Genomic DNA, 14,431 nt, shown 5'->3' with positions numbered 1-14,431 from the left:
ATCCCCTGCCCCCTTACCCCTAGTTGTGTCCTGTACCCGCAAAACCAATATCCTCGGTCCCCCATCACATCACCCCCCCCCCCCCCAATGTGTAGTGTTCTCTACCCTGCCCCATAGCAGTGTTCTCTGCCCCTCCCCCCCAACACACAAAGTGTTCTCTGCCTCCCCATCCCCCAAAGCAGTGTCTCTTGTCCTTTTCTCAACAACCCCCCCCACCACCACCACCACTGTAGTTTACTCAGTCCCCTTCACATCACCCCCCCCCCCCCCCCCCACTGTGTAGTGTCCTCTACCCTGCCTCACAGCAGTGTTCTCTGCTATCACCAGTTCATCCACTGAAAACACCTGTCCAGTTTGTTGTTGAATCTGGACACCAAGATCCACATCCTCCAGCACACAAATTTTTTTGGGAACTCCTCCAGGAGGACAGCCCATTCTCCCAGATTCAGCCATGGATGGCTAAGAAAGTCTGCCAGTTTTTCCACACTGGGAATGCACACAGTGAAGAGAGTCGGAAGTTCTGCCCAATACAAGATCAGGTCCACTTCATCCTGAGTAGTGTTGGTTTTTGTCCTTCCTTGATGGTTGATGTATGCCAGAGATGTGGCATTGTCTAACAGCACCATGGCAGGGAGACCCTGAAGGCAGTAAGACCAGTGCAGGAGAGCCTGTTCAAGTTCCAGGATGTTGAACTTCTGCTCCTTTAAAGACCATGTTCCCTGCAACGAGGTTCTCAAGAACAGAGACCAACAGGCTGGCATCACTTGTCAAGACCTTCCAAGTTCTTGGAAAAAAGGAATTTCCGGTATCCAGCATCTGTTTAGACATCCTCCACTCCACCGTTAACTTGTTGTATTCAGGATACAGGCACAATTATACAATAAGTACAAATATCCAAGTATGTCATCTCACATCAGGCGTAATGCAGCAAAGGTATTTGCTTCACTGTTAATTCCAATCTATGTCCAAAAACAATGAAAACATGTACATAAGTGAGAACCAGTTAGCCGAATAGCAGCTGGTATTCTGAACTTCATACAGGAATTACCCAGAATAGAATGATGAGAAGGAAAGCAGAGTCAGACTCTGGTAAAAAGAACAAGGAGGAGGCAGAACCCACTTCTTGAGCCATAGGATCATTCTCATGTGGACAGACATGGTTGCCCACTCATGAAAGCTGACATATGGAATCTTTCGAGGTATCTATCAAGGCAGTCAAGGCTGAGCACTGAGAGTGCAAAAAACTGATTATGATGCACACAGGACTTTTTATTCAGAATCTGTATCCAAAGGACATGGGTCAAACAAATGGTCATTCCTTCCGAACAGAAACAAGTAGGAATCTGGAACAAAGTTTGTTTAAAGCCATGCTGTGTACATTGATCACTCAGAGAGGATTGTTTTCTTCTCAACAAAACTTGAGTTACTTTTTAAGGGCTTGTCAAACGTCCACCACACCCACCAGAGAAACAGACATCTTAAATAAGGTCTCTAGCCTCTTATCTGTGGAGTCTTTAAAAAGCAGGACCTGATCCACCAGGACCGTCAGGGTCTTAGTCAAGTAGAAAATACCTGGGTCAATAGCCAGAGAACCCCATTTCTTGCAGGATAAAATTCAAGTAAATTGGTAACAGACCATGTGCAGAAGCACGTGTGACATCATCAAACAAGTGCAAACTTGCATAAACGTTAGCCAACATCTAACTGCTTTCAAGAAGTAAATGACAAACAGTTAATTCTGGCTTTTTCACTGCTTATGTGACAGCTGAATATATTTTCAAATTGTCAAGCCCTGAAATGTCATAACATTTTATGATGAACATAACACATTTAAAAAAAATGTGGCTCGGATGTACCTGGAAAGATTCTCGATTTTTGCGCTGCTGCCGTCTCTCATGAAGACGGTTTTTCTCTTTATCTACTACCTCATCTTTCTCCAGAGCTCTGATATGCTCCTCAAAGCAAATGAGGGCATCTTCTTTATCCATATCTAATAAAATATAATAGGCATATGATGTTAATTAAGGAATTATGCAGAGAGATGCTCTTTTGAGATGGGTAACATTTGCTGTTATGATCATTATCCATGGATACACGTCATGAGTTTACTGTATTTCCAAGTATAAATGTGAGTATGCAAATCCTTTGTTGCGAACATGTTTAAACCATTAAAGAGATATTTCCTTCCGAATGCTTAAGATATCATAAAATGAGAAAATTCCTGTCATAACACACAATATTTATAGGTAATGTACAGTCTTTTCAATTATTTTTAGAGAAATGTGTAAAAGATACCAGACTAATGTAAATGTTATCAATGTGTTAATGTTTAAAAAAAAAACATATATAGCTTGTAAATGTGTATTTATGTATACAGTTTGTAACTATGTATGCACAAGGAAAAACCATATTAACCAGTGACGTATTTTGACTCTTCCTGCATTATAGTGCCACGCAATGGTTGTATTTCATTACTGCTCTTTACACTGCAAGTCTGAGTCAACTGACTCATAAAAACAATGCACTCCTTATGTGGCAGAGATCTTATCTCAGTAAAGTGATTGCTAATTGAGTGTTTGGTCCTTCTAGTGCTGAATCTACAAATGGCTATATTTACTACTAAAATAAAAATATTCCCAAGGTAAAATAATGAGAAATACAAGCTTGCAGTGGTTAGCAATTTCATCACAAGTCATGATTGTGCACTTATTCTCTATTTTCCTGTACCAAACTTTTTTTTTTAGAAAATTATTCTGTAATAAAACTATATATGCAATTAAACTAACTAGTGTATAATGAACTGCTCCTTCAGCAAGGTAACATCACTGTTTCCTTTTGAAGCTTAGAAGCTCTTTCAACATCGCACTGCCAACTTCCTCTATGTGCTCCACCTGTAAGCTGCCAAAGTACCTGTTCATAGCAGTGCCTAAAAGTATGTTACATTGGAAAAACTGTGCAATGCAAAAGAACTGTTTTTTTTTTGTTTTTTTTTTATTTGTCTATACTTTTTTGGAATAAGAATTACTGAATTTTTATTTTAAAAAACACATTAAGGTGGCAGCATTGTATGATGCACTAAAGACTTACTGGCCAACAGTACATAGCCTTCTAATAGAAGTTTGATTTCTTCTGCGATGGGCAATGTAAGATGATAAGATACACAGAGATTTGAAGCTGTTAATAAAGGCAGCACAATCTGCTCCTGTTGATGGTCAGTTATAAGGCTGTATCATGAAAAAATAAATACAGATAGCAATTTTGTAAAAAGAATGTTCTCAAAGTGATAAATAAAAGCCAGCCTGTTCTAGGCCTGGATTAGTGCAGCCTTAAAATCTGTGTTTGCGTAGCTTGGATAAAGGCTATCAGCACTGTTCCCGTTAGTAAATAAAGTCACATTGGATATTTGTTATCATACGAAACTCCACTTTTGGAAAGTGCAGCCATACCCCACAGGTTTTCCTAGTTTTTAATTATTTACATTTATTCTCACTTTGTTGGAGCAGAAGTGACAGGTCGAGTGACAGGTCGAGTGACAGGCTGAAAGGTTCATCCTGTCTCCTGCCTGAGCTCAATATTGATAGACCATGATTGAAGACAGGTACAGTCAGGAAATAAAATAAGCAAAGGAATTGTTTTTAGACTTTTTTTCCTCCAGCAACATAAAGTATGTTGGTCATCAGCCCTAAGCTTAGAGAAGGGACAATAATACAGAGATGGATAATGGTACACTGTCATATACAAAAGCATCTTATTTATTATTATAAATATGTAGAAATTTTGTGGGTTTTATTACTAATTTATCTTTCATTTTGTGTCTGTGAGAAACACTCACTCTGCAGCTCCTCATCCTCTGCAAACATGGGGTTATCCATGAGATACTGCTGGGCTTCTGACCATGTGGTTTGAAAGCTGACATTGCTCATGTTATCTAGAATATTCTTCAATGCTTGAACATTGCGTTTCCTTAGCTGCTTTGCCTGTTCCTAAAATGACAGGAGAAGGACGGTATTACTGCATGCTGCAATAGAAAATTGAAAATATCCCCCAAAGCCAGCAAAATGTACAATGCATTATGCTGCCTGTCTGATTCAGTTTATTTTCCATTAATAACAGTAACAGCCCTCAAACTGCTCTATCTGCTTTCATTCAGTGTATCCATGCAGGTAGATGGTAACACACAGGACTGATCCACTATGGAAATGATAAGTACAATAAAGATTATCCTAAACTGCAGCCAATCCCATTTGTTTTGTCTTGCTAATAAATTATATTTACCAGTTTGCTATAAAAAAATGCCTTAAAGGATAAGATAACCTTTGGGAACATTTTCAATGGTCCACTTGTTTTTAGGGTGGAACATGTAACATGTTCCCATAGCCGCACCTGACGCCCGCTGCCCCCCTCCCTCTGACAGATAATATGGGGAGAAGTCTCCCCATACTATCTGCCAAATTTGAAAACATCACGGCCATGTGGGGCTCCACCCACATGGCCTCATCATTCATTCACAGACTTCCGTGAATGAATGAACTGCAAGTCCTGACAGCATTAACGGCTGTCGGCTTGTAGTTTTCAATGAATTACCATTCATTGTTAGCGCAGTGGTAGTTCATTGAAGCTTCTTGTCAGAATATCTGCTTGCATGTACATCCTGTACGGCAAGCAGATATTCTGACAGGTCTGCAGGAGACCTGCATGGCATCAGCGATCTACTAATTGCTGGTGCAATGCTTTCCAGGCTCCTGTAGACAAAAATAATAAATGCACATTTTTTACCTGCAAAAAAATGTGCATTTATTATTTTTGTCTAAAACGTGAACTTATCCTTTAAAGCCTTGTTTATTTTTATAATAAACCCTAAATGGCTGGAACAGAAAAGCAGTAAGGGTTGATTACTGAGGACTTTCTTGGAATTATCACTGTTTAGTTTTTGAGGTACACTGGTAAAGGGTTAGCTCACCTTTACCAAAAACAAAATGACAATTCAGATACTGGGCATCTGTAGATAAAAACAAACTGTGCAACTTTGACCAAAGTTGAATATTGCCCTTGCTATAGGCGTGGATCATTTACGTGCCTCATGAAGCCAGAATAGAAAACTTTTAGAATGTGAGGAGGTATGAATCAGAGAAATAGCTTGCTCCTGTGATAAAGGTAAACTATGCTTTTAAATACAAAGAGTAGACTGAACACTTGTAAACTGTTAAATACAACGAGTAGACTAAGCCCTTACTCTTGTAAAAAGCATTCAAAAAGGATCTGGAAATATATCAAATTCAGCAGCATCAATGTGACTAATGTGCTTTCAACATGATTAGCCAAGTTCCCCTTCAATCACTACTGTTCACACAGTGACTACTATGTTGACAGTAAAATTTAACTCTTTCCACCCACAATCTGTATATCAATGTCCCTTTGAGAGCCACAATTGGGACCCGATCCCATATGTCTCTCAGTGGTTCCTGAACTTGTGATCACTATATCAAATGTGACATAGTGATCACAAGCAGGCTGGAGGATTCAGTGATGAAATAAGCATTCAACCTGTTATTTTCACCTGTCCCTGTAACTGTCAGATACCAACACAGTTTTAAAAAATAATGACAAATTAAAAAAATAAAAAAATATTTTGTTTACATTTTTGTCATCAAATTTGTCAGCCTATAATAAAAAAACAGATCAGGTTTTTTTTAAAACAGAATATCAAATAAAAGCTTTACGAGTTATTAAAAATGTATAAAAAATGTTTTCAGTATGCAAATTAGTTATAGTGCTAATGTTAAGTTAACTGGTGTATGCTGATGTTGCTAAATTTGGCCTAAGAATCTATGCATTAAAGTGGCACTGCAATTCATCTGCGCACCACAAACCAAAAATGCTATTTAATTAATTGTTAATATTCAAAGCAAACTCCTCCATCCATCCATGTCACCAACTGCTTTATTTTGCTGAGAAATCATTTTGAAAAACGCCCCCTGGTATTTCTGCAGTGGCCATCTTGAGTAAGCGCAAATGATTCATGTAGCATTTACTTTGCGGAATCCATCTGCCCTTAGCTCATGAATCGGCTGAACTAAGAACCCTTGCTCCCCTCCTGAAGACTCCTAGGATGTATGACACATTTTTCCTAGGCATGGAATCCAGGAAGTAACTGAAAAATTGTAAAAAAAAAGTAAAAAAAAAGTCAATATGATATACTTTCCTATCCTTTTACTAATGCTAGCAACATAAGGATTAAAAATAGTCCATGTTGATTGAGAGAGTGAAGTTCCACTTCATGTGAAAAAATGTGTTAAACTGGGTTCACAGTAGAGACATTTTCTTCATCTCCATATTGTTCAGCCTTAGTGATTTAACAAATAATTTCAGTGTTCAACAATTACAACAGTATTTTTCATTTGCTGCTTTGTAGGTTTAGGGTTCTTTGTCAACCAGTTAAACTTGGACATGTTTGGTTTTTCAATGTAACTTTAAGAACAACTTAGTATATTAAATGAACAAACTAAGGAACTCTACAAATTAAATGTATAAACATGATTATCAAAATCATAACCTTTTCTTTTTTTGCTAAGAAGAAGAGGACATCATCATAAATTTCTTTGCGATCTCGCTCTGGAACAACAGACCACACTTCCTGATCACCAAACATCTGTTCAGCTTTCCTGTGAAAACAGATAACTGAGCCACAAGTGGTTCATATTAAACTAAAATAAGTAAGTATATCCCATAGCATGAAGAGATGTTTTGCTATTCACCACATTATCGAGAGTGTTAAGTGCCTATTTCCCCTAGTACTGCATTAGGCAGCTATTCCAAAGCAGTCCCACTGCAAGATGGGGAAAAATACACTATCACATTGTGGTGGTGTACACGGAAAAAAAAGGATGTGTGACACAATCCACCACCTTTCCATTGATGAAATGTCTTTGTGTGACATTTCAATAAAGTAAATTTAAAAAAAAAAACCCACGATGTGCTACAATCGACAGTGTTTTCATCCTACCACACACCAGCAGGTGCATTCTCACCAGCCCTAAAAAATGCAGGGACTTCTATGTGAACAATGCAGAGAGCAACATATTTACATGGCAAAGCAACACAGAACTTCAATCAGATTTGAATTTACTGAAAAATGTATAATGAAAGATGCTTGATGGTTCTCTCTTGTGGCATACTGCACTTTGGCACAATGCCATATCGAATAAGCCTGCTAGAATCCTAAGAGACTGCTCATACTAAAGACCAGCTCATTAGCAATATGATATTTCACTAGATATGTAAGCTGGTCTAAGCTATCTGTTGATGGACAGTGAATAGTAATCAGGGACCCAGAAATATGAAAATAAGAATAGATATTTTCTGCTACACAGGTGAATTAGTCATGACAGTAAATATATAGATAAGTAATACAAACATTGAACCAAGCATACATACCTGTAGCGAGTGGTTGAAGTCATCTTGTCATGTTGCTCTAGGAAGCGCTGTAGCCTCTCTTTTGCTTCTTTAGCTCTAAGTCTTGTCTCCTCCTTTTCTTCCTTCTCACGCTGTGATTTGTAAGCATTGAATGCTTGCTTCTTTTCACTTAACTTGGGCAGTGCACTGTGAAAAAAGTTCAACACATTGCCCATATACACAGAAAACAGCGAGAACAACAGATGTGCCCCACACTACACTGTAGTGTATAAAGCCCATATCTGAAGTATAATAATCTAGGAATAGAAACCTAAGCAAGACAGCAAACAAAATGAATTCTTTGGGAAAGGCTTTATAAAGCAAAGGCAGACAGCATAGACAAAAATGTTGTAAATGCCTCCATACTCTAAGAACAGTAACATGATCAACTCTATATGGGAGATTAAACATATACATTTATATAAGAGGGTTACAAATTTGAGTCAAACGTTTGTAAGCTGTATATAGTACTTTCAATTAACCATTATTGTTTAAAATTATTTTAATAATTTTATGCAAAAATAGTCAATAAATAGTATGACCTTCACTTACATTTCAGAACTTTTTCCACCTTCAATGTAACCTATAAACTGTACAAATCAGTTTAAGAACAAACTGAAATCTTTTAGGTGGAGGGAAGTAAAAATTAAAAAACTAAAATAATATAGTTGCATAAGTCTGCACACCCTTAAACTAATACTTTGTTGAAACACCTTTTGATTTTATTACAGCACTTAGTGTTTTTGGGCATGAGTCTATCAGCATAGCACATCTTGACTTGGCAATATTTGCCCACTCTTCCTTGCAAAAATACTCCAAATCTGTCAGATTGCAAGGGCATCTCCTGTGCACAGCCCTCTTCAGATCACCCCACAGATTTTCAATCGGATTCAGGTCTGGGCTCTGGCTGGGCCATTCCAAAACATTAATCTTCTTCTGGTGAAGCCATTCCTTTGTTGATTTGGACGTATGCTTTGTGTTGTTGTCATGCTGAAAGATGAAGTTCCTCTTCATGTTCAGCTTTCTAGCAGAAGCCTGAAGGTTTTGTGCCAATATTGACTGGTATTTGGAACTGTTCATAATTCCTTCTACCTTGACTAAGGCTCCAGTTCCAGCTGAAGAAAAACAGCCCCAAAGCATGATGCTGCCACCACCATGCTTCACTGTGGATATGGTGTTCTTTTGGTGATGTACAGTATTGTTTTTGGGCCAAACATATCTTTTGGAATTATGGCCAAAAAGTTCAACCTTGATTTCATCTGATCATAACACATTTTCCCACATTCTTTTGGGAGACTTCAGATGTGTTTTTGCAAAATTTAGCCGCGCTTAGATATTTTTCTACGTAAGAAAAGGCTTCTGTCTTGCCACTCTACCCCATACCCCAGACACAGGAGATTGCTGTCACATCTACCACAAAGCCAGTACTTGCCAGATATTCCTGCAGCACCTTTAATGTTGCTGTAGGTCTATTGGCAGCCTCCCAGACCAGTTTTCTTCTTGTCTTTTCATCAATTTTGGAGGGATGTCCGGTTCTTGGTAATGTCACTGTTGCGCCATATTTTCTCAACTTGATGATGACTGTCTTCACTGTGTTACATGGCATATCTAATACCTTGGAAATTCTTTTGTACCCTCTTCTGACTGATATCTTTTAACAATGAGATGCTTTTGATGCTCTCTGCAGCCCATGGCTTTTGCTGTAGGATGCAACTAAGAAAATGTCAGGAAAGACCTACTAGAACAGCTGAACTTTATTTGGGGTTAATCAGAGGCACTTTAAATGATGGCAGGTGTGTACTGACTCCTATTTACATGATTTTGAATGTAATTGCTTAATTCTGAACACAGCTACATCCCCAGTTATAAGAGGGTGTGCACACTTATGCAACTGAATAATTTTAGTTTTTTATGTTTACTTCCACCCTCAAAATGATTTATCTTTGTCTCATTTTTTTTTACATCACAGAAATCTGACATTTTAACAGGGGTGTATAGACTTTTTACATCCACTGTATATATATATATATATATATATATATATATATATATATATCTACTGTATATATGTATGAGCTATCCGTTGGCACTCTTGACTGAGGCTTGTTATGGGAATGCTATGATTTTTCCTTTATAAGCTGATGCCAGAGGTGTCTCAATGCACATGTTTGACAATGCTCTAAAAGCTAAACACAAGCACTAGTCCAAAGTCCCTGGATTTCACGTATTTATTATTTGGACTGCCAGTTCCCCACTAATTTTAAGACTAGCGTTCACTGGCAGTAACCATATTCCAATTTGTTTCAATAGAGAAGACATCAGGCAACTTTACTGCAAATCCACAGCTTAGTTGTGTAAGATGCTTGTTTGGTGATGGCTGCCCCATGAGGTTAGGCATTATGTTTTCTAGAAAATTCAGTTCACAATTTTGTTCTTTAGTAAAAAGACAACAGGATTTACTGAGCTTTCAATGTATTCCCTGGATGTTATAGTGCAGTTTACCAATCCTTAGATGTGGTGGATGCATTTGTTTTATTTTTTGAGTTTATTTTACTTGGTGATCCAGACAGTAATGCTTGACCTGTTTTAGGGTGTCTTCATTCTGAATGAAATAGTAAAGCAGACACATATGGACAGCAGCATTGTCATTCTGGGGAGAGGGTAGTATAAGGCTTGGTTCACATCTGTATGTGTGGTGCTGCTGAGGGACCTGCACAAATAACTGCTGCCGCACCACCCACACAGAGGAATGTAGGCGGGTGCCATTAATTCGAATGGCATGCCGCCCGCACTGGGATTCGCAACCATACTGGGAACCCCTGTTTCCATGCAGGCTGCAATTTCCCAAGTAGTGCAGTAGTGCACTTCTTCCCTTCGTGTTCCGGGGCATGATAGTCCATTCAAATGAATGGGCTCTCGTGCCCGCGCAAATCGCACATATATGAACCAGGAGAAAGACTAGTAGATTTAGATGGACTTGATTAACAAATTAAAGTAGAACTAAAGGCTTAATATTTCTTCATTTTGGATAGTGTAAGGGAGGGTAATAATCCCTGTCAGTTTATTTTGTCATCTTTGTCCCACTGGAGAGATTTACCTTCACTTCCTGTCCCATAGCTAGAAGAGGAAATCAGAGGAAAATCCCTGCAAATTAAGGGAATCCATTGGGCCCCCCCCCCCCCAGGTCCCCATTGAAAAATTTTGCCTCTCATACTGTTCTAGGGACCAACCAAATTTTAAAATTTTCTTTTACTTTCACCTTCTTTAACAGTAAACAGGACAAATAGAGAGGATAAGGTGTTCTAATACATCTCCACTCTGTCATAAACTAAAAAAAAGGTTTGCCTTTGGTATACTTTACTGGTAAGCTGAACTCCTAACAATTTAAATGCAGTTAAAGAAAACAAGTTTTTTTCCATTTGGGAAAAAGGTAGCTAGAACTATTGCTCTTGCTATAACATTCAACACTGTTTACATATACGTACATGACCTACATATGTTTTTGCCTCTTTTTTTTAAATTTATTTTATTTAAAAAATTTTATTTTTACACTGTCCCTTTAAATTTTTTTGGATCATTTTTATTGCTATCACAAGAAATCACCTGTGATAGCAATAAAATATGAGAAGTCCTCTTTATGGAGACATCTGAGGGACCCAGATCTCTCTTCTACTCTTGAAAGAATGAGATCTAAAACAAAACAAAACAAAAAAAACAACCCCCCCCCCCAAAAAAAAACAAAAAAACCTTGATTGCATGCTTAACCCCCTCCCCCCGGTAACTGGAGATGATCCAGTCACCTCTATCATCTTTGGCTGCAATCCTTGGATTGGATCCCAGACTCCCCGGTGGCGTCGGAAAACAATGTACGGTCATGGGAGAACTGCGAGGGATGGGGGGATGACTTCTTCCGCTGCTTGCAAAAGTTATCCAGCGGCTTGGATCGCTTTTATAAGGAAGATAATTGTTGGCTGAAAATGTTGATACCAGGGTTATTTTGGCTGCCAGCTGCAGCAATAACCCCAGTATCACCACTTGAACACAATCAGGTACTTGTACGTGATTTAGCGGCAAGTGGATAATTTAGCTTTGTGTCAGTTGTTTTGTACATTGTTTTGGTGAGGTAAACACAGCACCAGGACATGAGATTGAAAACTGCTTTAATAAAACAATTGTTAATTGGCCCACAAGTGACTCATGCTACATGATCTGAGTTGATGTCATCCTTTTGGCCAAACCTGTACCTATCTCCTTTGCCATGTGTGCCATTGTTTGGTTGGCCAAACATAAATGCATTCTTATCAACTCTCTGAGCAATTTATAATACAATATACTGGCCTTGAACATGCAAAAAAGTCATCCCTCTCTATCGCAGACTTGTTTTTTTTTTTTGGGGGGGGGTTCCTTTCTGTACTATAGGTATTTAAGTTTAATACACAATTATTAAAAGAAGCAAATTTTTTAAAATATTTTCAAAGCAAAAATGTTTTTATTTTTTATTACCGTAAAATCCCTTTCTTTGAGTTCATTGATGGACACAGCTTTACTTCATAACAGATGGGTTTGACGTTGCCACCTTCAGAAGCAGGATGCTAGGTGCAACTAAATTAAAAGCACACCTAAAGGGTGCCCTTGCACACAGAATTAGGTTCATAGCCAGCAGTACCAGGACTATGACACTGAGGCAGCCAAAAAGAGGCTGGGTTGGTGGTGTGTCCTTCAATAAACTCAGAGAAAATGATTTTATGGCAAGTACAAAAATCCCAATTTCTCTGTCGTTCACTGAAGGACACAGCTTTTCTTCATAATGAATGGGACGATCCAAAGCAGTGCCATGAAGAAGAAGGGTGGGCCCATAAACCGAAACAACAAATCAGGGAGTAAAATTCCTGTGTTGCAGATGGGGGTGTATGGCAACCTCCAAGGGGCCACCCCTTAGGCTTGCTTTTAATTTGGTATCCTGCTCTTGAAGGTGGCACCATCCAACCCATCCATTATTAAGACAAACTGTGCCCTTCAATTAATGAAAGAGAATTATTGATGCTTCAAAACAGAACTCCAGGCAGAAAGGTTTTTGAGTCTTGTGGTGTGTATAAAAACGTTAACTCTAATGAGGTTGATCCAACACCCAGATCATTGCTTTCTTGTGTAAAACGCAAACTATCATGCATGCTGAAAAGTACATCTATCTCTATATTTCCTGCCCTGCAGAGTTAAGGCTCTCATGCAGGGAAGTGATATTGTCATTTATCTACCTCTCCTCTCAAGGGGAGATTAGGGGCAGATAAGTGACACTATAACATACTTGTTTGAGAGTTGCAGCAGCCAGACATACAGGGTTAGCAGTAGTTTCTAACATGAATAGTCAGCCATATAGATATAAGTGTACATTCACCTGATCAAAATATCTTTATATAGAACAAGACTAATACCTGTAGCGGGGATCATTTATAATCATTTTCATTGCATGTTCCCATGAGGCATTGGAAGGAACCCCCTGCAGATGAACAATATGATAACTTAGTAAGGTAATATAAGTGACTACGAGGAATACTTTGAGGGTAAAATATCACTCCTGTATTATAAACAACTAAAAATATGTATTTTACATAATGACAGTCAAAAAAAATTATATATGTATATACAGCATCTAATCTAAACCTGTAACTATGCATTTCGCTGTGCACAGTTAATCATAAAATACAAGTAGAGTCAGACCTTTCTTGCAAATGATCTAACTCAGTTTTTTTGTCCAGAGTACATTTTCTTTCAATTTACATTAAATGACATATCCACAACTCTCAGGTCATTCATCATTAAATGACCGTTCATTTTAATTTACTGTATCTGCCTAATATTTTATATCTATTTTGCACATTTTACTAAAATGTCTGCACTTGCAGCTGTCACCCCCACCTTGTCTTTTAGTAGTTCTTTGAACAATTGCTTTGCTTCATCCTTTGTGTTCCAATTGTAAACTTTCTTCTCTGGTTCTATTTTGTTTCCATCCTCCAACTGTGAAGAATCACTGTAATACATAACAAAAGCATTAAAGTGTTTTTCTCTTTCACAAACATACATGGAAAAGCATCATAGTAACTATGAGAAATGGTGCAGTCCAATCATATTCCCTACTCATTTTCTTACTTTCCGGTAGTACTGCTTATTAAGGGGCTTTGCCTCCTCTCTTGGCATTTTAAGAATTATTTTTTTACACGATCGGGCTCTCAGTTCTGAGCCTGGAGGACAAAGGTATCTCTTTTTTGTCTTGGACATTTCCAAAGGCATTCTCAGCAGCATACAGTCAGGTCCATAAATATTGGGACATTGACACAACTCTAACATTTTTGGCTCTATACACCACCACAATGGATTTGAAATGAAACGAACAAGATGTGCTTTAACTGCAGACTGTCAGCTTTAATTTGAGGGTATTTACATCCAAATCAGGTGAACGGTGTAGGAATTACAACAGTTTGCACAGGTGCCTCCCACTTGTTATGGGACCAAAAGTAATGGGACAGAATAATAATCATAAATCAAACTTTCACTTTTTAATACTTGGTTGCAAATCCTTTGCAGTCAATTACAGCCTGAAGTCTGGAACGCATAGACATCACCAGACGCTGGGTTTCATCCCTGGTGATGCTCTGCCAGGCCTCTACTGCAACTGTCTTCAGTTCCTGCTTGTTCTAGGGGCATTTTCCCTTCAGTTTTGTCTTCAGCAAGTGAAATGCATGCTCAATCGGATTCAGGTCAGGTGATTGACTTGGCCATTGCATAACATTCCACTTCTTTCCCTTAAAAAACTCTTTGGTTGCTTTTGCAGTATGCTTTGGGTCATTGTCCATCTGCACTGTGAAGCGGCGTCCAATGAGTTGTGAAGCATTTGGCTGAATATGAGCAGATAATATTCCCAAAACACTTCACAATTCATCCTGCTGCTTTTGTCAGCAGTCACATCATCAATAAATACAAG

At 38.4% G+C, this 14,431-nt stretch overlaps 1 protein-coding gene across 1 annotated transcript in view; it reads right to left on the bottom strand.

The window, feature by feature from the left end:
- Positions 1-14,431, bottom strand: part of PRPF40B (pre-mRNA processing factor 40B) — a 162,042-nt gene that overhangs the window by 53,328 nt on the left and 94,283 nt on the right. The window contains exons 12-17 of the mRNA XM_089679247.1: positions 13,369-13,480; positions 12,885-12,949; positions 7,435-7,599; positions 6,554-6,662; positions 3,833-3,983; positions 1,857-1,990 (exon numbers count right to left, since the gene is read on the bottom strand). Coding sequence (XP_089535373.1) covers positions 1,857-1,990; positions 3,833-3,983; positions 6,554-6,662; positions 7,435-7,599; positions 12,885-12,949; positions 13,369-13,480 — 736 coding nt within the window. The remainder of the gene's footprint in view (positions 1-1,856; positions 1,991-3,832; positions 3,984-6,553; positions 6,663-7,434; positions 7,600-12,884; positions 12,950-13,368; positions 13,481-14,431) is intronic.

This window comes from Staurois parvus, unplaced genomic scaffold (assembly GCF_062004578.1).
Source record: "Staurois parvus isolate SC_StPar_1 unplaced genomic scaffold, SC_StPar_1.0 ptg000017l, whole genome shotgun sequence".
NCBI lineage: Eukaryota > Metazoa > Chordata > Amphibia > Anura > Ranidae > Staurois > Staurois parvus.
Note: the sequence above shows the minus strand (reverse complement) of the source record. Positions and strands in the feature narration are given on the sequence as shown.